This window comes from Peromyscus maniculatus, chromosome 19, assembly GCF_049852395.1.
Source record: "Peromyscus maniculatus bairdii isolate BWxNUB_F1_BW_parent chromosome 19, HU_Pman_BW_mat_3.1, whole genome shotgun sequence".
In the NCBI taxonomy this organism is placed as follows: domain Eukaryota; kingdom Metazoa; phylum Chordata; class Mammalia; order Rodentia; family Cricetidae; genus Peromyscus; species Peromyscus maniculatus.
Window position 1 is genome coordinate 25,770,032 of NC_134870.1, and position 23,953 is coordinate 25,793,984.

The 23,953-nt window shown below is 41.5% G+C and overlaps 1 protein-coding gene across 5 annotated transcripts in view; it reads left to right on the forward strand.

Moving 5' to 3' along the window:
• Ube2d2 (ubiquitin conjugating enzyme E2 D2) overlaps window positions 1–18,535 on the forward strand; it is a 41,081-nt gene extending 22,546 nt beyond the window's left edge. For 2 of the 5 annotated variants that reach the window (XM_076554977.1, XM_076554975.1), the window contains exons 2-7: window positions 1,551–1,614; window positions 10,821–10,852; window positions 10,932–11,009; window positions 11,090–11,195; window positions 12,515–12,608; window positions 16,875–18,535. In XM_076554977.1, coding sequence (XP_076411092.1) covers window position 1,614; window positions 10,821–10,852; window positions 10,932–11,009; window positions 11,090–11,195; window positions 12,515–12,608; window positions 16,875–16,920 — 357 coding nt within the window. In that variant the 5' untranslated portion in view covers window positions 1,551–1,613 and the 3' untranslated portion in view covers window positions 16,921–18,535. Of the gene's footprint in view, window positions 1–420; window positions 469–1,550; window positions 1,615–10,820; window positions 10,853–10,931; window positions 11,010–11,089; window positions 11,196–12,514; window positions 12,609–16,874 lie in introns of those variants that run through there. The other 3 variants (XM_042264463.2, XM_076554976.1, XM_076554978.1) reach the window with 3 other exon arrangements.
• Window positions 18,536–23,953: the final 5,418 nt, after the last annotated feature.

The window sequence follows — 23,953 nt, forward strand, 5'->3', positions numbered from 1 at the left end:
AAAATTGGCATTGAGCTGGACATAGTGGCACACAGCTTTAATCCTAGCAGGAGAGGAGGCTGTGAGTTCAAGGCCAGCCTAGTCACAGGGGAAGTTCCAGGCCAGCTAAGGCTACATAGTGAGACCTTGTCTAAAAAAAAAATTTTTTTTTTCTTCATTGAGCCCTCCCCCATCCCCTCAAATAATTAAGAGCCAGGTAAGGTGGTATAGACCAACCTCGGCTATATGAAAGGGAGGGGCAGCTGGGCATGGTGGTGTGCACATATGATTCCAGAACTCTATTCTCAGGCAGGTAGATCACAAATTTCAAGCCAGGCCTGGACAACAGAATGAGACTTCATTTAAAAAAGCTAAAAGGAAGGGAGGAAGAAAAGATAAAAGAAAAATAATGATTTTTTTTTTTTCTTTAAAATAGGTTAGGGTGGTAGCATTCAGAGGCTGAAGCAGGAGGATTGCCATAAATTCAAGGTTAGCCTGGACTAATTAAACAAAACAGTTTTGGAGAGCTAGTCCAACATAGAAAACACTTGGCATGAGAGGACCATTGGAGCCCAGGAGAGCAATACCATCTGAGCAACATAGACTCCATTTCAAAAAACCAAAATAGGGTCTACAGCATGGTTCAGCTTGCCTTATAAGACTGATGGCCTTAGTTCGGTCCCTAGAACCCATGTAAAATGCCACATGTGGTAGCATGCATCTGTAATCCTAGCATCCTTTCTATGAGATGGGAGCTAGAGACAGAATTAGCTGGAAGTTTATTATGGTCCCCAGAGCTAGAAGTACAGTGTGGTACAGACAACAAAAGTGGTGGATGAGAACTGGATCTTCAAAGTGGTCCTCTGTTGCCCACACACACAGTAAATAAAACACAAAAACACTGTTCCAGCTTTAACTTGTTTTGTTTTTAAAGGAGAGAAAAAACAGTGAAATGAGAAAAAAAAGTGTTTACAACTATTTGTATAAGAAAAGTATATAAGACTTAAGACCAGAAATCAGACTGAACCAAGAGCCTGAGCCATGAGTACTTAAGGGGGATGAAGCAGGAGTAGGTGGTCAGCACAGTTAGCTTGCATTTAAAATTAGTTCTCGGGGCTGGAGAGATGGCTCAGCCATTAAAAAGAGCACTTGCTCTTCCAGAGACCAGAATTCCTCATGGTAGCTCACAGCCATCCAAGCCATCCATTCTACGGTATCTAACATCTGACATCTTCTGATGTGCATATATACATGCAGGCAAAACACTTGTAAGATACAATAAATGCCTTTAAAAAAAAAGGAAGAAAGAAAATATAAAACTAGTTTTGCAGGATGTAGTAGTACATTTAATTCCAGTACTGGGGAGGCAGAGCAAGGTGTATCTCTCAAGGCCAGCCAGGGCTACATAGTGAGACCCTGTCATCCCCACTCTCCAAACTTCCAAGATTCACTATCTGCTCCTCTGACTGAAGAATAATCATAAAAGCTTCCCTAGTAAGACAAAGAACATTGTTAACCAGGTAAGTTTAGGAACCATGTAAAGTTATATTTCTTCTTTGTTTTTTCTTAAGGAATTGAATGACCTGGCCCGAGATCCTCCAGCACAGTGTTCAGCAGGTCCTGTTGGAGATGATAGTAAGTATCTGAGTGGAGTTAAAGATCTCTGGGGATCTTGTATTTCTTAAGGTCATTTGTTTATTTTTGTTATGTTTTTATTTTTAAGGATATGTGTGTTTCAGTTTAAGCATCCCAGTTTTCATATAGTGGTCAGAGGACAACTTGCAGTCTGTTCTTCCTTCCACTATGTGAGTCTCAGTATTGAGCTCTGGTGTCAAGTTTAGCTGCAGGTACTTCAGCTGCTGAGCCAGCCTTACTGTTATTATAATGTGTTAAGTCATTTGCTATAGGGGAAGGGGAGTCTTAAACTCTTAGTTTCCATGACAGAATCTGTTTTGTTTTTGTTTTTTAAAAGATTGATTGATTGATTGATTGATTATGTATACACTGTTCTCCCTGCATGCCAGAAGAGGGCACCAGATCTCATTCCATGTGGTTGTGAGCCACCATGTGGTTGCTGAAAATTAAACTCAGGACCCCTGGAAGAGCAGCCAGTGCTCTTAATTGCTGAGCCATCTCTTCAGCCTCTTTTTTTTTTTTTTTTTTGTGTGTGTGTGGGGGGGGGTGATAGGGTTTCTCTGTGTAGCCCTGGAACTTGCTTTGTAGACCAGACTGGCCTTGAACTCACAAAGATCTGCTTGCCTCTGCCTCGAGAGTGCTGAGACTTAAAGGCAGGTGCCACCATGCCCTGGTAGAATCCATTTTAAGTGCACTCAATCATCTTATAGTTTGAGCTGCTTCTGCTAGCATTATCTTTGTGGTTGCTCTGGTCTCTTTCTACGTATCCTTTCTTTTGGATATTTTCTTGGAGTAAAAGAACTATTACGTGCACCTGGATATTTGGTTCTTTAAGGATGACATGGTATATACTGTTTGTATTTGACTATATTCTAATGGCTCATATCTTTAAAAGCAGGTATAATTATTAAATTGTTTACAGTACTGGGGCTGTGGTAGTCACGCCTTTAGTCCCAGCACTTGAGAGGTAGAGGTGGGGGATCTTTGAGTTCGAGGTCAGCCTGGTCTACAGAGTGAGTTTCAGAATAGCCAGAGCTACACAGAGAAATCCTGTCTTGAAAAATCAAAATGGAGGGGCCCGTGGAATATCACACTGTAGCCTCTGCCTCTCAATCATTGGGGTTATAATATACCACCACAGCTGGCTAATTTTTTTTTTTTTTAAAGAAACTTTGTAAAAAGTAAGTTTTAGTTTATGTGCATGTGTATGTACTATGCAGATGCGTGGGGAGGCCAGAGAGGAGGGTGTGAGACTGGAGCTATTCCTGGGTGTTTGGATCTGAACTCAGGTCTTCTAGGAAAGCAGCAAACACCCGTAACTGCTGAGCCATCATCTAGCCTTTCTTGACTTTTTTTTTTTTTTTTTTGAGACAGTTTCTCTGTGTTAGCTTTGGAGCCTTCCTGGAAAGCTCTGTAGCCCAGGCTGGCCTCAAACTCCTAGAGAGCCACCTGCCTCTACTTCTTAAGTGCTGGGATTAAAGGCGCGACTATCACAGCCCAGCTAGTGAGACCCTATTTAAGAGAGGAAAATGGTAGAAGCTGATGTGGTGGCATGGGTTTATACTCCTAGCACTTGAGAAGTTAAGATAAGAGAATCTCAAACGATCTCTGTGTTCCAGGCCAGCCTGGTCTGGTCTACAAAGTCACTTGCAGGACAACCAGAAGGAACTATTACACAGAGAAATCCTGTCTTAAAAAACAAACAAACAAACAAAAGGCTCTCAAGCAACGTGGGCAAAGTAGTAAACACAACAAGATGAATAAGGTGGGAGGCTGAGAGGTGGTTCCGTAGGGGCATTTACTATGCAAACCCGAGGATCTGAGATCAAGTTTCAGCACCATGTAACAAGTCAGATGTGGTCTCACCTGGCTGGGCCTATAGCTATAAGCTCCATCATTGTGGGATGCTGAGACAAGGTAGCTGGGGGCTTACTGGCTTGCCATTCTGACTGGAAAACATAAGCCACAGGTTTAGGAAGAGAGACTGCTTCAAAACAAGGTAGAGAATGATAAAAAGAGAACACCTGATACAATCCTCTGACCTGTGTACACACTGGGGGGGGGGGGGAGAAAGAGACTTGTAAGTTGTTATTTGTGTTTTGGTTTTGGTGGGGTTGTTTTGTTTGTTTATTTTGTTTTTAAGACTGTCTCAGTATGTAGCCCTGGCTGGTCAGGAAATCACTGTATAGATAGATCAGGCAGTCTTTGAACTCACAGACATCCACCTGTCTCTGCCTCCTCAGTGTTAGGATCAAAGATGTGTGTTACTACGTCCAGTGCTTTTACTTTATTCAAATTTTAATGTTCTATTTTTTCCCCTTAAAGTAAGCTGAAGATATTTAATCTATTTTGTTTTGAACTTGGTGAAATGGCTCTCTTGGGATCTGTGTGTTCAGACGTAGGTCTCTGAAGATTTAATTTCAAACTAACAAATACTCTTACTATCTGTTTTAACTGCAAGGCTTCATCTGTAGTGCTAAAAAGTAATTATTGAGCTGTAAAAATCACCTTTAAATGCTTATACAACATTGTAGCTTTTAGTTTCTGTAATTTGATTTGACAGCATCAAACCAAAGTCATAATAAGTAGTCTTTTTTTTTTTTTTTTTTTGTTATTGTCCAGGTTGTTTTTAGAGCTGGGTATATAACTCAGTCATGGAGTACTTGTCTAGTATGATTGAGGCCATGGTTCAATGCCCAGCCAGCACCATACACCAAGGGGAAACCAACCCATCTTTTATTTTGATATCATAAACTCCATTTCAAACTCCTCAGAGATCCTTAATTAACATGTTTTTGTAAAATACAGTGATATTTTATGTTTACGGATGGGTCCATATTTGACCAATAACTATTTCTGGAGTTCTTTCTACTTGGAACATCTAGGAATTTCTCAAACTTTTTTTTTTTTTTTTTTTTTTTTGGTTTTTCGAGATAGGGTTTCTCTGTGTCGTTTTGGTGCCTGTCCTGGATCTCCCTCTGTAGACCAGGCTGGCCTCGAACTCACAGAGATCCGCCTGGCTCTGCCTCCCGAGTGCTGGGATTAAAGGTGTGCACCACCACCGCCCGGCTCGAATTTCTCAAACTGTTTACAAAGTCCTTGTCATTTGAATCAGGGTTAAATACTGTATCACTGTTGTTTCTCCTCATTCATATTTCTACCTAAAGAGAGCCAGGAGTATAAGGCTCCAGAGGGAAACCTGTTAGTGATTCCAAAGTCTTCTTACTGCTGTTGCTGGGAACGGTTCTTGGGAGCAGGACCAGTAACATGCTCAGTGGGTAAAAGAAAGTACTTACTGAGTTTGACCTTCCAACCCCTGGTAGGAGTGAACTGACTCGGAAAGTCGTCCCCTGACCTCCACTCCTGCATACACTGTGGCACATGCACACTGTACCCATACTTCATACGCATTCAACAATAATATAAAAATTGTTAAAGTTCTCAAAAGTATAATCCATCTCAGATACACCATAGTGTCTTCACTGGAATATGGATATGAAAGACATTGCAGTTGTGGTGATTTGAACAACAATGGCTCCCATAGACTAGTAGTATTGGAGGTGTGGCCTTGATGGAGAAGTATGTCATGGGGGTGGGCTTTGAGGTTTTAGAAGCTCAAGCCAGGCCCAGTCCAGTGTCACTTTCTTCCTGCTGCCTGAGGATCTGGATATAGAACTCTTAAGCTACTTCTCTAGCACCATGTCTGCCTGCGTGCCACCATGCTTCACTCCATGGCAGTAATATATTAAACCTCTGAACCTGTAAACCAGCCCCATTTAAATGTTTTTCTTTATAAGAGCTGCTGTGGTCTTGGTATCTCTTCACAGCAATAGAATACTAAGACATTAGTACTACTTGAGAATGTTGATTTTTTTTTTTTTTTTTTTTTTTTTTTTTTTTTTTGGTTTTTCGAGACAGGGTTTCTCTGTGTAGCTTTGCACCTTTCCTGGAGCTCACTTGGTAGCCCAGGCTGGCCTCGAACTCACAGAGATCCGCCTGGCTCTGCCTCCCGAGTGCTGGGATTAAAGGTGTGCGCCACCACCACCCGGCGAATGTTGATATTTTCCTATTTTCTGTTAGAAAGGGTATTCTTTTCATAATTACAACCTGTTGCCATTTCTGTTCTGTGTTATCTATTTGTTCATAGACTTTGATCCTAGAGCATAAACTAACAGGAACCACAAAAGAATTATTTTAACTTTTTAGCCAGAAACTTGTCCTGATTTATGTTTTCTCAAGTCTTACATTTTGTTGAAGGTTAAAAAGAATTGGTTCTTTTCTCCTTCCACTTGTGTGTGTCTCAGGGATCAAACTTAGAATGTCAGGCCTTGTGACAGGTGTTTTCACCTACTAAACCATCTTCCTGGCCCTGTTTTTGTCTTTTGAGACTATTTTCCCTTTGGTAGCTCAGGTTGGGCCTGAACTCTTGAGGAATCTTTCTACCTCAGCCTCTCCCACCTGCTGAGTTTACAGGTGTGTGATTTTGGCTTTAGTTGTTTAGATCAGGTTGGCCTCCATCTCACAGATCGCTGCCTCTGTCTCGTGCTGAGTCAAAGACATACATACTACAATGCCCAGCTGACTCTTACTTCTTTAACCAGGACTTTAAGGGTCTTTTATGGGACTTGGTTGAAGATAGTAGGACCAGGACAGATATAGTAGCTCAAAATGATTTTCTCAACTGCTTTTATTTATTAATCCATTGGTGATTGATTGGTTGTTCAAAGTAATAAGAATTTAATTACTAGGGAGATATTCAAAGGATAAAAACTTCAGCAATAATCTGTCCTTAATATTTAATTTGTGTACTAATTTTTTCATCCCTGAATCTCATTAAATAACATGACAGGAATTTGAAAACATTGAGAGACTTGGTGAGTTTTGTCTTTTGAAACAAAATTAAGAACAGTTTAATTCCTTGGCCAGCAAAATGACTCTACAGCTGAGGTGCTGTCAACCCTAACTACCTCAGATCGGTCTCTGGGACCTAACAAATGTAGGTTTCCTCTGACCTTGGTTTTTTTGAGACAGGGTTTCTCTGCTTAGCCCTGGCTGTAGGCTGGTGGTCCAAGATCTCAGGCCGGCACTCAAGTCAGAGATCTGCCTGCCTCTCTGCGTCCTGAGTGCTGGGATTTAAAGGTGTGGGCCACCATGTCCAGCTATAACCATTAATTTTTGTTGGATGCTTTTTAAAAATGAATTTTGTGACTCTAAAAATGTTTTTCTGATAAATGAGCTGTTCTTGGTGAGTTTGGTGCCTAATAAGGGAAACAAACCATGGAGACAGTTACATATTTAGGAAATCTGAAGGCCCTTTAGGACTTAGGCATCCCAGTGAGTGTTGATGAAACTGCTTAGTCTTTACATTTCTATCTTGTGAAAAGAGTTAGCTAGGTTGGGTGGTCTAGTTAAAATCACATTGGCAGTGTTGCTCTCAGATTCTAGTATGAATATTAAGGGCTAAATTTTGCTTATAAACATTTTTATTCTTTGTATTGAGTAAGCCTGCTTTAGAAATGGAATGAGTATTATTTTCTGCTTTTATATGGGAGGTTTCCTTATTGACTAATTTGAAATTATTTCTACAATTTATAATCAAATTTGTGTTTGTTTGCTTTTAAAAGTAGTGTTGAGGATCCAGCCCAAAGTATTGTGTGCTGGTAAATGCTTCAGACCCTCCAGCATTGTATTGAAGGCTGTACTGGAAACTCTAAAGACCTACACATGATATCAGACTGGACCTGCAGTTCTCTCATTGGTCCCCACTTTACTGACCATATCTTTGCAAGACAGCCAGAAAACCCCCATCCGCTTATAGTGTTTCCTTCCTTCCTTCCTTCCTTCCTTCCTTCCTTCCTTCCTTCCTTCCTTCCTTCCTTCCTTCCTTCCTCCCTCCCTCCCTCCCTCCCTCCCTCCCTCCCTCCCCTCCCCTCCCCTCCCCTCCCCTCCCCTCCCCTCCCCTCCCTCCCCTCCCCTCTCTCCCTCCCCTCCCCTCCCCTCTCTCCCTCCCCTCCCCTCCCCTCCCCTCCCTCTCCTCTCCCTCTCCCCTCCCTCCCTCCCTCCCTCCCTCCCTCCCTCCCTCCCTCCCTCCCTCCCTCCTTCCTTCTTCACTTGGCAACCTGGGCTGGTCTGAAATTCACTGTGTAAACCAGGCTGACCTTGAAGTCAAAGAGATCCTCCTGCCTCTTCCTCCTGTATACTACGATTAAAGGTAAGTGCCACAGTGCACAGCCTATGTTTTTTTCTTTATTGTTAAAAGAAATCTTTGGGGCTGAGAATGTAGCTCAGTTGGTAAAGTACCTGTGTAGCATGCACAGGACCCTAGGTTTGAACCTCAGGCCTACATAAATTGGTTGTGGTGTCACGTGCCATCACAGAGGTGGAATGATCATCCTCTGTTGCATATATAATTTCAAGCCAGCTTGGCATGCATGAGACCCTGTCTGAAAATTTAAAAAATCTTGGGACTGGAGAGATGGTTTATCGGTCAGGAGTACTGGCTGCTCTTCATCAAGTTCAGTTCCTGCCACCCTCTTGAGGTTCACAGCTGTCTGAAACTTCAGTGCCAAGGGATCTTGCATCCTCTCCTGGCCTCCTGTGCACTGCACACATGTGGTACACACACATACATTCAGACAAAACACCCATTGCCATGTATTTGTAGGGCTTTGGGAATTGGACCTGACTGGAGTGGGGTGTTGAATGAAGAAAATTCAAACATATGGACACAAAGGCTGAGATTGGGTGGACTGGGATTTCTGATGCAGAAACCATAGCACCCTAGAAACTCAGCGTATTCATTGTATAGTTAAAAAGGAAAATGAGGCAGGATTTATGCTATGCTGCCAAACACGGAAGCAAGTTTAGTTAATCTCTGTAGGAGCAGTTGCTGTAGGGGAGTAGTCTTCAGGCTGTAGTCATCCAGGGGAGAAAGTTACTGTGAACATTTTCTGTACATACTATAATCTGCACACTGACCAGAAAAAGGCTTTGTGATTCCTCTGAACCTCACTCAGAGAGGAAAGCTTTGCCATTTTCCCATGGGTCTGAGGCTTTGGACTTCTTGGCATGGTTGTACCAGACAATGGTTTACAAGACACATTCACCCAGAAGTTCACTCATTCAGGGTTTCCTCTATACCCCACTACAAACAAGGAAAAACAAAAAAGACATCAACTTTTCTGAGCTGAGAAGATGGGCCAGTGGGTAAAGCGTTTGCTATACAGAATGTAAACAAACATAGCTTAATATGTCCAACACAATAGAAAAAGTTGGGTGTGTGGCAGTGTACCTGTAAATAGTGCTTGTTACAAGTTGAAATGTGGAAACAAATGGATTGGGACTCAGTGGCCAGCCATTGTAGCTAAAAAGGCCAGCTTCAAGTTCAGTGAGGAAACCCTGTCTGGAATAAACCCAGAGTCAACTTCTAATCTCCACACATGGACACACTCCCACAAACACATGCATGTGGACACATTCAGCACATGCACACTCAAAAATAGTTTTTTCTAATTTGAGTGTGTGGACCCTTTCTGCCATATGCCAGCATTATATTTTATGTAATTGAGGAATGATTAAGTCTTGGAGGCAGCCAAGTGGTGGTGGCTATGCGCATGCCTTTAATCTCAGTTTTCAGGAGGCAAGGGGCATACAGATCTCTTGAGTTCAAGGCCAGCCTGATCTACACAGTGAGTTCTAGGACAGCCAGGACAGAGAGAAGCCCTGTTTCGGAGTGGGTGGAATAAAAAGACAAAAAGTCTTAGAGGCAAAGAAATAATTTTTTAAAATTATTTAAATATTTTTTATTTTAAATATTTAAATATTTTAAATATTTTTTAAAATTAGAACTTTTCTTTGGACTTTGTCAACAAATTTATCTTCTGGGCATGACTTTGAAACAGGTTTTGTTTGTTGGTAAGTCGGTTGGTTTTTGTGATAGAATTACCATGTAACCATGGCTCACCTGGAATTCACCCTGTAGATAAGTAGACCAGGGTGCCCTGAAACCCTTTCCTTAGCCAAAGATAAACTTAGATTTAGCATCATGCCCCAGCTTTGCCAGTGTGGTTATATACTCTACCACCATGCTTAGTTCCAGTGTGTGTGCACATGCTATGAAATGTGTATAGGCCAGAGAACAACTTGGGAGTTGGTTTTCTCCTTGTGTGTGAGCCCTGGGAATCAAACTCATGTCAGGCTTGATAGCAAAACTTTTCCTGTTGAACCATTTGCTGGCCTCAAGAAAAATGTGTGAGTTCTTTTGTTTTGTTGGTGGTTTTATTGTGTTTTTGATGGTGGTGGTGTGTGTGAGGTAGGCAGGTATGTGTATGAGTGTAAATGGTCAGAGACCAGAAGAGAGGGCATCAGATCCTCTGAAGCTGCAGTTATAGGTTGTTATGAACCACCTGATTCAAGTGCTGGGAGCTGAGCTCTGGTTTGCAAGGGTAGTGTGCACCCCTAACCACTGAGCAATCTCTCAAGCCTCTCCACCTATTTTTAAATTGACTGTTCGTTTTTGTTGTGTTTTGGTTTTTGGTGTGTTTGTTTGGTTTGTTTGGTTTTTGGAGACCGACTTTCTCTATAACAGCCCTGGCTGTCCTGGATCCCAGGCTGGCATCCAAGTCAGAGATCTACTTGCCTCTCTGCTTCCCATGTGCTGGGATTAAAGGTGCCCTACTCATTTGCCTGCCTTTATTCATCCATCCATCCATCCATCCATTTTTCAATGGTTTGGAATCACAATTGGTTTAGCCTTCATCCTGTCCATAGAAAATAGTCATTATTGCCAGGCAATGGTGGCACACGCCTTTATTTAATCCCAGCACTCAGGAGGCAGACGCAGGCATATCTCTGTGAGTTTGAAGCCAGCCTAGTCTATAAAATGAGTTCCAGGACAGCTAAAGTAGTTACACAGAGAAACCCTGTCTCAGAAAAAAGTTGTTATCGTACTGTTTAAAATGAACTTGGATGTTTCTTTTGGTTTTTTGAGATAGGGTTTCCCTGAAATTTGCTCTGTAGACCAGGCTGGCCTTGAACTCAGAGATCCACCTGCCTCCGCCTCCATGTGCTGGGATTAAAGACATGCACCACCACCACCTGGCATAAAAGAACTTTGATTAGGCAGGTAATGATAGGTTTCTCCAGTATAGATCTGATGCAAATATCAGTAACATGATTTTCTTTTTCTTGTTTGTTTTTTTTTTCAGTGTTTCATTGGCAGGCTACAATAATGGGGCCAGTAAGTATTCACTTTAATTCCTTAATAACTACTTCATGTAATTGATTCATTTTAAATCTCACTTTGTTTTCATCAACAGAATGACAGCCCCTATCAGGGTGGAGTGTTTTTCTTGACAATTCATTTCCCAACAGATTACCCCTTCAAACCACCTAAGGTAATTGGAATATGATCATTGCTGTTAATGTGCTCTTTATGATACTGTAAATCAGTCACAAAGATTTCTTTTTTCTTCAGGTTGCATTTACAACAAGAATTTATCATCCAAATATTAACAGTAATGGCAGCATTTGTCTTGATATTCTGCGGTCACAGTGGTCTCCAGCACTAACTATTTCAAAAGGTAATAGAATAGTTGTTTGATATCAAGGTGAAATAACTGATTTGATTGTTTGTTGGTTTATTTTTTTATCTGTTTTTTAAATTATTTATTTTATGTGTGTTTTGCCTTAATGTATGTATTAAGGAGGCAGAGTCAGACGGATCTCTGAGTTCGAGGCCAGCCTGGTCTACAAAGCGAGATCCAGGACAGGCACCAAAACACCACAGAGAAACCCTGTCTCGGAAAAAAAAAACAAAACAAGAATAGATAATCCTTGGTATAATGCCAGGTTTATTGATTGTGATACTCAAGAACAGGTGGAAGCCTATTATACTGGTATATACACTGTGATCTTAATGCTTGGAAAGTGGAAGCAGAATTATCAGTAGTAATTCAAGAGTATTCTTGATTGCATAGCAAATTTGAGACTTGAGTGATACAGAGTGAAGTCCTGCCTTAAAAGTATAAATAAACAAGCTACCACTGAGAAGATGAATGGTGTGATTGTTTGACTTTATTTACTTGTTATTGTTGGTGTACAAAGGTGGGGGGCAGTGCCAGAGTGCTGCAGGGAGGTGAGAGGACAGCTCATGGAGTCAGTCTCCTTCCACTTGGGGTTCCAGGGCTCAGACTTGGATTGGCAGGCTGTCAGCAAGTAGTTTACCCACTGAGCCATCTCACTGATGCCCTGTTTGATTATTTTTGTTGTTACTGTTTTAAGACAGGATCTTACTCTGAGTCTAGGCTGGTCACCACTTGTGGCAATGTGCCTGCCTTAGTTTCCATAGTGCTGGGATTACAAGGATGAGCTGCTGGCTAAAATTTATTTTGTTTTTGAGACAATTTCCTATATCCCAAACTGCCCTTGCAGTTCCCTTGTAACGGAGGGTGATGTCAGACAACTCATTTTGTCTGTTGTTGGAAATTTGACAGCTGGTTTTCTGTGAACTTGAGCTTCTAAAGTTGAAGTTCACTGGCTCTGACAAGTGTTCTCTGAATCTAGGATTTAGAAGAGCTGGTTGTGTTCTGCTAATAACCGAACTCAGAACAGAATCTCATGCACATTATCCAAGCTCTCCAGCATTAAGCTACCCGCATTCCCAGTTCTAGTCTTAACATTGGTTAGCATCTCGGGTTGGGTTTTTGTGAGGGGGTTTGTTTGTTTTTTCCTTGGAAACAGGGTCTCACTTTACAGCCTTGGCCGGCCTTGAAATCACAGAGATCCATCTCTGCCCCTGCCTCTGCCCCCGCCCCCTGAATGCTGCCTAGCCTCTGATGTTTAAGCCCTTCGCTTTGGTCTTCTACTAATGTATACTTTTTTTTTTTTTTAAATATCCTAGTACTTTTGTCCATCTGTTCTCTGTTGTGTGATCCCAATCCAGATGATCCTTTAGTGCCTGAGATTGCTCGGATCTACAAAACAGATAGAGAAAAGTAAGTATCGCCTTCAGATGGAAAGCTGTCAGGTGTGGTATAGAGGTGTCTCAAAACTTCCTTATAGAGTTGGAGTATGGACCAGATGTTTACGATAAACTCTCCAAGGAGTATACAAAAGGACTTTTTGTATTTGTTTGTTTTTGTTTCTTTTGTGGAGAGGGTTGGATTTTTGTGTAGGGTTTCTCTGTGTAACAGTCCTGGCTTTTGTGAACTTGCTCTGTAGACCAAGCCACCTGCCTCTGTCTCTTGAGTGCTGGGATTAAAGGCATATGCCACTACCATCAGGCTATGAAAGGGTTCTTATTACCAATTATTATAAATAGATGATACTAATCTTATGTCTAATTGTTTAATGTATTGTCTACTAAAAATCTTATCTACAGTACAGAGGATTTTTAAAAATCCTTTTTTGTGCTTTTTCTTTTAACCCTTAAAATACTTTTATGTCCTGTTTGTCTTTGGACTCATGAATCATTGTGCATCAAGTTCCCATTTGTCTTATATGTAGTTGGGTAAATTTGATGGTAAAGATAATTGAATTTTCTACCATTTGGCATAAAAGTGCCAAATTCCTTTTTAAAACAAATTTTGATTCAGAATTAGGTATTTTAGAATTGTATACTATGAATTATTGAAGAATGGTCAGGACATCAAAAGTGACAGTAACTTAGAGAGTTCTAATCATTTTTGTTTTTATGTATTATTCAGTGAGGTTATAAAGGAACTATATAGGAGAAATTAGATGGGTTTTTGCTGTTGGAGACAGTGTTTCTCTCTGTAGCCCTGACCATACTAGAATTCTATAGACCAGGTTGGCCTTGAACTCAGAGATCTGTCTGCCACTGGGTGGTGGCGGCAGCATACACCCTTGATGCCAGCACCCAGGTGGCATGTGGGTCTCCTTGAGTTTGAGGCCAGCCAGGGCTACACAGAGAGACCCTGTCTGTGGGGTGGGAGGTAATGGAGGACAACCCATAAATGACTAGCTGGGTGTGGTAGCCCACCCCTTTGATCCCAGTTCTTTGAAGCAGAGATTGGTGGATTTGAGTTTCAGACATAGTAAGACCCTGTCTGTAATTAATTACAAACAAAATATTAAATGATTACTTAAATCTGTAGTATTAGAAAAGTCATAGGTATAGATAGGCAAAGTATTGAGGCAGGAGGATTGTGAATTTGAGGCCAGCCTGACTACAAAGTGATACCTGTCTCAAAAAGCCTCAAATCAAAAACAATAGAAAAATAGATGATTGGGTTTTTTTTTTTTAATTTATTTATGATGTTAGTGTTTAATGGAACTACAACAGGAATGGGGGGTTCTGGCACTAATTTTAGTTTTTTTGTTGTATATCTGAGCACCGTCTATAGATAGTCATGTGTTTCTGGCTGAATTTTAAATTGTGTGTGTGCTTGTTGCCTGCATGTTGGTGCAGAGGCCAGAAGAGGGCATCAGATGCCCTAGAACTGGCATTAGATGGGCATGAAGTACCATGTCAGTGCTGGAATTTGAACCAGGGTCCTCTAGAAAAGCATCTAGTGCTCTTAACTGCTGAGTTATCTGCCTGAAATCTTTCTAGGCCCTGCAGCTTAATTTTATTTATTTATTTTGGGGGCAGAGTTTCACTAAAAAGCCTTGGCTGCCTGGAACTCACATAAATCTACCTGCCCCTACCTCCTAAGTATTGTGATTAAAGGTGTGTGTTCCCAAACCTTAGCTTCATTATTTATTTATTTTGTATATTGTACATAACTGAATTGTTTTCATTAGAGAACCATTTTGTATAAATTGTGGATATGAATGCTTATCAGAAAGATATCTTAAGTCAGCATGGAACTAATGTTCAGCAGAACTATTCATTTTTTAAAATATTTATTTTATATATGTGAGTAACCTGTCTTATCTTTAAGCACACCAGAAGAAGGCATCAGATCTCATTACAGATGGTTGTAAGCCACCATGTGGGTGCTGGGAATTGAACTCAGGACCTCTGGAAGAACAGTCAGCACTCTTAACCACTGAGCCATCTCTCCAGCCCCTCATCTTTTTTAAAATAAAATTACTTTTGGTTGTTTTTGAGGCAGAATCTCACTATGCTGTCCAAGCTGGCCTTAAACCCATGTACTAAAATGATCCTTCTGCCTTAGTCTCTTTGGGAGCTGGGGCTATAGCTGTGTACACATACATGTACACATTTTGAAAGTCTTGCTATGTAGCCTTCACTGCCTTTAAATTCACGGTTTTCTTGCCTCAGCCTCCCAAGTGCCAGATTTTTAGGCATGAGCTACCAATTCCTGATTCTTTGTTTGTTTGTCCTCTCTTTCTTTTTTGGTTTGTTTTTGTTTTGAGATGGTCTCATGATTCACTATATAACTGTGGGTAACCTTGAACTCGCCATCCTTCTAGACTTATACAGCCTTCTGTGTTTATTTTGTTACTGGAATATTTTTATGGAGCATTTATTTTTATTATTGAAGTAAACCCTGCCAAATAATTCTTTTATTAATATAAAGGAAGGTATCGTGCCATTTTATTTCTTTGTAGGGTTTTATTTGTTTTTGTTTGGAGACAGGGTCTCACCATGTACCCTTGGCTGGCCTGCAGCTTGGTATGTGTAGACCAGGCTATCCTTTAATTCACAGGTATCCACTTACCTCTGCCTTCCAAGAGCTGGAACTAAAGAAGTGCACCACCATACCCACTTCATTGTAATTTTTATATTTACTTTATGTGTTTGACCCACAGAGGTTTCCTAGTAAGACCCTACTCAGGGTCAGAGAATCTGAGCTTGCTTTACTCAGCAGGGCTGCATAAGGGGATGATTTGACCACAGGCGTGGTTACCAGATGTTTGGAAGGATCTACACTTGGCTGTGATTTGTGCTAGCAAGGGGGAGGGCTTTTGCCCCGCTCTTTGGCATTGTTACAAAAAGTCCTTTTGAAGAGGCAGAAGGGGCCGTTGGGTTTTGATCCAGGTCCTCCCAAAAGCTAAAAGCTATCCTGTGTTTCTGTCTTTTTTGGGTTTTTTGAGACAGGGTTTCTCTGTGTAGCTTTGCGCCTTTCCTGGAACTCACTTGGTAGCCCAGGCTGGCCTCGAACTCACAGAGATTCACCTGCCTCTGCTTCCCAAGTGCTGGGAGTAAAGGCGTGTGCCACCACTTCCCAACAAGTTTTTTTTTTTTTTTTTAATATCTCTGTCCTCCTCATAGGAACCTTTTAAAAGGTGGGAGCTGGCCTCCCACAGATAGGGGAAAGTTTGCCTGCATCTATATGTGTATACACCACATGCATATATGTATCACATGGATGCCTGGTACTCACACAGTCCAGAAGAAGGAGTTGGATCTCCAGAACTGGAGTTACAGATGGTTGTGACTTGCCATGCAGATGCTAGGAACTGAATGAAGTCCTCCTTACGAGCAGCAAGTCTCTTAACTGCTGAGCTGTCTCTAGCTCCTTTACTGTATTTTGTATTTTTGTGAGACAAAAGTCTATATGTGTTTTGAGACAATTTTTGGAACCTACTACCTCAGTCTCTCCTCCTAGCTCATTATTGCCATTTAAATCACTGTTAAATGATTTTAAGAACCATATATATAGAATTACATAGTCACAAAAAATCTTAAGGTGTGTTGGCACGTACCTATATCCCTCCAAAGCCAGGAAGAAAGCAAGTTTAAGGTTACCTTTGGTTGCATTGAATTGATGGTCAGTCAGAAACAGGATGGTGGCACAGGACTTTAATCTTAGGAGCAGAGGTACCCAGATCTCTGAATTCTCCAGCCTGGTCTACAAATTGAGTTCTAGGACAGCCAGGGCTGTTACACAGAGAAGCCCTGTTTCAGGAAGAAAGAAAAAATAGGATGAGGTACTGCATCTCTAGGAGATGGTTTTGGCTTTTATAGCAGTGTCTCACTGTATTGTGAGTGTGGACTTACTTGTAATTAGAGGTAAAGCTAGGTCGTGGTACGTCCCTGTAATAGCAGCACCCCAGGAGCATTGCTTCAAGTTTGAGGCCATCCACCCTGGTTTTAGATAGTTGAAGGCCAGCCATGGCTCTGAAGTGAAACCCTAGCTCAAAAAAAGGGAAGGGTGAGAGAGAAAGGGGGATATGTGTATAAGAAACTGGAGGGAGAAAGGTGATTTCGCTTGAGTGTTTTCAGTTACTACCTAAAATTACTAGTTGGGATAATGAAATATGAATGAAATATGTTGCTTAATAACTCCTTACCTATCTTAAGCCAAGTTCTCTTTGTGTGTGTACAGGTACAACAGAATAGCTCGGGAATGGACTCAGAAGTATGCGATGTAATTAAAGAAATTATTGGATAACCTCTACAAATAAAGCTAGGGGAACTCTGAAAGAGAAAGTCCTTTTGATTTCCATTTGACTGCTTTCTATGAGCCCACGCCTCATCTTCCCCTGTGCACATGTTTACCTGACACAGCAGTGCTGCGTGTTGTACATACTTGGAACAACAAACTAGAAATACTGTACTTCTGTACCAACATTGCCTCCTAGCAGAGAAGTGTGTGTGTGAGAAGCCAGTTCTCCGGGCGTGACCTAGGTGTGAGACTAAAAGCTTTCCTTATTGACCTAAATTTGGATAATGGCAAGATGTGAGGGGTAGTGGGTACACAGTGTGTGCTTGGATGAGAGGAAAAAAGCTCCAGTGACCCGTAGGAGATTGTTCTTAAGTGGAATCCATCTAATCTCAAACAGTCAAACAAAGCAGGGTGAAGAAGAAGCTGTTTCTGTGTTCATTTCACCCTGAAGGACCTACAGCTTAGGTAAAGGCTATGACCAAACAGATTAAACTCTGCCTGCGTGCTGTATTTTAAGGTCTAAGTTTAACTGAAGAACATTTCAATGGACTGGAGCTGTTAGTACATAAAGTGTGGTGGGCCTTGTTCCCAACACTTTCACATCGCCCTGCCCTTTCAGCCTTCTTCATTTTAGCCCCTTTCCATAATCTTTGGTTTGTATGTGGTTTCTCAGTTAATACATAGCTAATAGCTCTTATTTTTCTTATGTTTTTAACTGCTTTAGGCCTATTTCGATGTAAGGGTGAAAATTCATTTGATGGAAATACTTGTGTATATTTAAAGACCCAGTTGCTCCTCTGGAGCTTGTACGTTAAGAATGATTAATCTGTGTAATAAACTGATTACTACAGTCATTACATATAATTTTGTGTGAATAGGCTTTTTTGATTTAAAAACTTTGTCTAGCTAAGATTAGTGGTGGATTTTTCCTCACCCCTGAAATGTTTTCATTTATATTTGTTGCATTTCAAAATCATGAAACAATTCCAGTTTACATAGTAAAAAAGATATGAGAGTAATTTTACTAAACAAGATAGAGGCATAAGCTTAAAGGCATTTTCATGAAACTTATATGTGCACCATTCCAGGAACATGACTGTTAAACTAAATAAATTTGCTTTGTTAATGAAACTGAGCAGCATTTCACCAAAACCTTGTGATATTCTCTTGGTACATAGGACACAGAACACAAAAGTGTTGCTGTTTGATAAGTTAAGCCTCTGTGATTGTAATTATAAAAGAAAACCGACCAAACCTGGGAAACATGAGCACAATCTTGTATTGGAGAGTAATTACTTTGCACTAACATTTGCAGGATGTTCATTGGTTTGAAATTGTACTGTATGTGGCTTTTTGAAGTCTTCCCTTGACTCTAGTAAAATGTAGTTTGAAATTTGTAAACAACTGTTACCCAGAAACATTCATGTAAACTAGGCAGGTTACCTCCCCTCACCCCTTTTCCTAACCTACTGTAAGCCAGGCCAGCCTGAAGGCCATGGCTGATGCTCTCTAGTCATTGGGTTCTTTGAAATGCATCTTTACACTCTTGCACAAAAAAAAAAAAAAAAGAGGAATAAATGTCCACTGCTTTTGGTTTTAAACTTGTTCCCCTGTCTCATCTCTCAGTGTCATTGTTCATCCATCACAACCTGTCAGCTAAAAACCTCTTAGCAGCTGATGTTTCAGGAGTACTGGATTAGCATTCCCTTGCCCTTACAGGTAAAGGTTGTAACTGGTTGTGAGAGGAAGACTCGGGATTGAACTCTAACCAGAAATCACCATGTATCATTACTATTAAAGGCAGAGGAAATTCAGTTTTGGGTGCTGTGTGTGTGCCTGTCTGTCTGTTTCAGTGGGCCCCGGGCCTTGTACATACTAAGTAGTCAGCTATTCTGCCCTTGACTAGATCCCTGCTGAACTTTCCTATTTTTTACTATTAATGCTGCTGCTTACTTTGGGTTCAGTTGCACAGCTCTAGAAAGCCCATTCCTATTTGCCTCTCATCTCTGAGAGCTGCTAGCTTATTGCCATTTATTAGGTCATAGTGTGGGTATTTTTTTTAAGAGCACTCTAATTATTTTTGTGCTAAATAAAAGCCGTCATTTGTTGTTTATGTGCCAAATGAGAGGTTTGGATGGTCACCGACAATGTTAGGCTGGTGAATGCAGGTATGAGACACGTTTGGTCCACTAGTTTTATGAGTCTATAAGTAAACAGATGTCACTTGGGATTCTCACACAGGAAACTTCCCTGGTGTCTAAAGGCTAATTTGCAGCAACCTTGTTTGTTATTCGGGTAAGGTAGTGGTTACAAAGGAATGTCAAAGTTACACATTTCTATTTGGGTCTTAATAATAGTTTAGATAGTTTTGTCAAGTTATTTTCAGAGCAATCTCTTGGTAAAACCAAACCATTTCAGATATTTGCATGCTCTATTACTGGCCAGTAGTTAAAGAGATTATTGTCCTGCTAACTTCTTTTTTGTTTTGTTTTTTGAGATAGGGTTTCTCCGTGTAGTTTTGGTGCCTGTCCTGGATCTTGCTCTGTAGACCAGGCTGGCCTTTAACTCACGAGATCTGCCTAGCTCTGCCTCCCGAGTGCTGGGATTAAAGGCGTGCGCTACCACCGCCCGGCTTGTCCTGCTAACTTCTACTTTGTCTAGAACAAAGATTTAGCATGGCTATAATGGTGGTTGGTGAAGGGATGGAAAGTTTGTGGGAAAAAGGAAAGTGTGACCAGGGACTGAGGCTTTTTATGCACTGACCTGGTAGTAGAAGCATTTCTTTTCTTCCTCTAATCCCATTTGCCTTAACTAATTATTTTGAGCTTTAGATTGTCAGGAGAAGTGAGTTATTTCTAAATTATAGTCAAAATGCCTATATGTTTCCCTTGTCTGCAGTTAAGGAGAAACTCTGGTTTGTCTCAGTATAGGACTCCTTAATACTTATTGGAGGTAAGTCAGTCTCAATAGAATTTTGTTGTGTTCCTGGCTCTTCTGAATTATGGATGGATGGACTTCCTCTTCCTTTTCACCCCCACCTCTTCCACCTTTAGAGCTGTGGAATATACTCCTGGTGCAGGTTCCTGTTCCCCTGTGTTTTGCATGCATTTCACCAAGTTCTCTTTACTTTTCCAGAAAGGTCTGCCTGGACTGAGCATAGTGGTTCACAGGTTATCCCAGCTGTTTGGAAGTATGGACTTGGGGATCCAAAGTCTAGAATATAAGATCCTGTCTAATTTAAAAAAAAAAAAAAAAAAAAAAAAGGGGGGTTTTCCCTTGGTACTGTAACCTGACTTAAAGGAAACTGTTGTGTTCTTGATAGTTTCTAAACCATTCATTGTTGCTGTATTTTTACCTTAGTGTAAATGGAAAAGCTCACAGTTTGAAAGTCTTTAGTTAATTGAGGCAAGTTAGACATTTTAATCTTTGAAGTATTCATAAAGTTTTATTTTTTATCAGATGCAAATCTATACTAATATGGGGGGGTAGGGGAGGTAGCTCAGAGATTGGGTGCTTGTGTAGGATGCACAAGGCCCTGGATTTGAGCCCCATTACCTCGCCTAAATAAATACCTGGGTACCAACACAGCAGCTCAAACAGTCTTTGATTCGTTTTTCATTGTTTGATTTTAACCTATGTAAGTTGTTATTTGTACAATTTCCTACATTGTACTCTGAAAGTAAATGGTTGATCACTTGTAGGAAAGAAAACAAGAAGCCACTAAATACCCAAGTTAGGCCTCTTAAGATGATGTACAGAGAGATAAACAGCAGGAGCCTTGATACATGTATTGAGTTCCCTTTCAACCCTGTGAGAGTATGAAGGATGCCCGCCACAGCTTCTGAAGGTACATAGCCATTTTTCTCCATGTGTACTTATTCTTGAAATCTCCGATTTGAGCTTCTTGTTGAAGTACTTAGAAACCTTGAATTTCTTGTTTTTTATGTGTAGTCTCAACTTTGTTACTTATGTAGGTCTTGAACTTCTGAGCTGAATTCTTCCTGAGGGCTGGGACTAAAAGCATAGGCTGTACCCAGTTCAATTTTGAAAACATGTATTTTTGAGACAAGGTCTCATGTAGCCCAGAATGGCTTTAAACTTGTGTAGCTGCAGATGACCTTGAGATTCTGACCCTTGTACTTTCCAAGTGCTGGAATTGCAGGCATCATGCACTTCACACCCATGTACGCAGTGCTGGGGACTGAGCCGAGGGCTTTGTGCACACTAGGCAAGCAAGCACTCCGCTAGCTATATTATTAGCCCCCATTTCATTTGTTTGTTTTTATCAGGACCCAGTTTCCCTGTGTAGACCAGGCTGGCCTCGAACTCAGAGAGCCACCTCCCTCTGCTTCCCAACTGCTAAGATTAAAGGTATGAACAACCATTCTTGGCTTTAAGATTTTTTTTTCTTTCTATTTTTTGAGACAGTTTAACTGTGTAACAACTCTGACTGTCCTAGAACAATTAATCAGACTGGCCTTCAACTCAGAGATCCACCTGCTTCTGCCTCCTGCCTCCCGGGTGCTGGGATTAAGAGCATGTGCCTCGCACCCTGCAAGATTTTTTTCATATTAATATGTATGTGTTGTACACCTGCATGAATATATGTGTACCACATGCACCTCTCTGGGGCACCAGATACCCTAGAATTCATCAGAACTCCTAGAACTGGAGTTACTGGTGTTGATGATGGGGTACCGTATAGGTGCTGGGAACTGAACTCCAGTTCTTTTTTTTTTTTTGGTTTTTCGAGACAGGGTTTCTCTGTGTAGTTTTGTGCCTGTCCTGGAGCTCACTCTGTAGCCCAGGCTGGCCTCGAACTCACAGAGATCTGCCTGGCTCTGCCTCCCGAGTGCTGGGATTAAAGGCGTGCGCCACCACTGCCCGGCCGTGAACTCCAGTTCTTGGCGATAGCATTAAGTACTTATAATCAGAGTCATCTCTCCAACTCCTCATTTTGCTTTTTGCCACAGGGTCTCAAGTTACCTGAGTTGGTCTTGCCTTTTCCAGAAAAGCTGGGTCTGTCCCACCAGATCCGACTCAAGTCTGGAATGTTTAAACATTTATTTAGTGGGAATATGTATGTGGTTTTGAGCATGCCTCAGCAGCACATGTGTGGTTAGAGGACAAGTTTCTGAGGATTTTTTTTCCTTCTACCATGTCAGTTCCACAGGTTGAATTTAGGTTGTGAGGCTTAACAGCAAATAGTGCCTTTCTTTGGGGAGCCATCTTGTTGGTCCTCCAATCTTGAATTTTAAATGTTTACAGTAGGTAAGGAGGAGGTTTTGTTAAAGGAGACCATCTTCTCCCCAAATGTCTACTTTTCTCTGGTTTGATCTCCCTAGAAATTGAGGTCATTCTTAAAGCATCCCGAAGGATAACCTAGCATTTGGGCTTTAAAGCCAGCACTATCTCAGAAGTAAGAGAGAGATGCCATGCTTTGTTTTTTTGTTTTGTTTTGTTTTTTTGTTTTGGTGTTTTTTTTTTGGTTTTTTTTTTTTTTTTTTTTTTTTGGTTTTTCGAGACAGGGTTTCTCTGTGTAGCTTTGCGCCTTTCCTGGAACTCACTTGGTAGCCCAGGCTGGCCTCGAACTCACAAAGATCCGCCTGCCTCTGCCTCCCAAGTGCTGGGATTAAAGGCGTGCGCCACCACCGCCCGGCTTTTTTTTTTGGTTTTTTGAGACAGGGTTTCCCTGTGTAGCTTTGGTGCCTGTCCTGGAACTTACTCTGTAGCCCAGGCTGGCCTCAAACTCACAGAGATCTGCCTGCCTCTGCTTCCCGAGTGCTGGGATTAAAGGCGTGCACCACCACCGCCCGGCTGAGATGCCATGCTTGAAGTAATTGGCAAGAGCTGGGTTACTTACCTTGTGGTTCTGGTGTCTAGAACTTTTCCCCACTAATAAGTATATTGTTCTTTGCTTTCACTTATCTCAACACCCCAGTCCCCAAGCTAGCATAACAGCCGTCTTTGAAGATGTAGCTCGCTAATCTTCAGAATATTGTGCCAGTTGTTGACGGATCCAGTCTTGTTTCTGAAGACATTGTAAGTTTCCATGTGTTTGCTGCGGAGTGGCAAAGGGGACATGAAAACAAAACTGTCCCAGAGCCTCCTTTAGAGTGTAACTCCTTTCTGGGGGCTGGAGAGATGGCTGCTCTTTCACAGGACATGGGTTCAAGTCCCAGCATCCACATGGCAGCTCACAATTATCTACTCCTGTTCCAGGGAATCTGACACCCTCACACATGCAGGCAGAACACCAATGTACATAAAATACAAAGAAGTTATTTTAAAAAGTTTAACTTTCTGAAAGTGTGGCTCTAGGTCTTATCACTCAGCCTTCCTTTGGAGCAGATAGGGCAAGGACATGAGAAAAGATGGAAGGGTCTGGTGGGTTTTTAGGGTTCTCCAGATGTTTATTCTGTGAGTGGATATAGCTTCTGAGCTGCATTGATGTTTGTTTGGAGTGGGAAACAATTGCACGCACATGCACACATCCTTTTCCTACCTTAGTTTCTAACCATTCTGGCCCCTGTTAACTCAAGGTTCAGCGGAACTGCGACCTAGGGTTACATTTTCAGGGTCCACAGGTAAAAGAGGTTCTGTGTGGGTGCTAGTTCCTTTGTAGCCAGCAGAGGGCAATGATGACCCATAGCTTTGAAAACTGCAAGGTGTGTGAGGTCAGTGAATGTCCATGGACAGAACCTAAGAGGGGCTTTTGTTTGGGATATGGAGGCTTGTTTTGGGTTTGGCTTTTTGTTTGATGTTATTTAGAAGTAGATGGACCAGGGCCTAGTTCAGTCTGGTACTCAGAAAGGTTTCCTATAAGAGAATAGGTTACAGTGACATTCCATCCCTAGGCCTACCAAAGTATCCAAGTGCTAGGTCTTTATGCATGCTCTTGTAGTCTTCTCTGTGTTACATAAACAGCTTCAACACCAGCTTTGCCCACTTGGCTGTGTTCAGTGTTTCGTGTGAGCAAGGGGATTCACATTTCTGGTGCCGCTGTTGGCCTTTCTCAA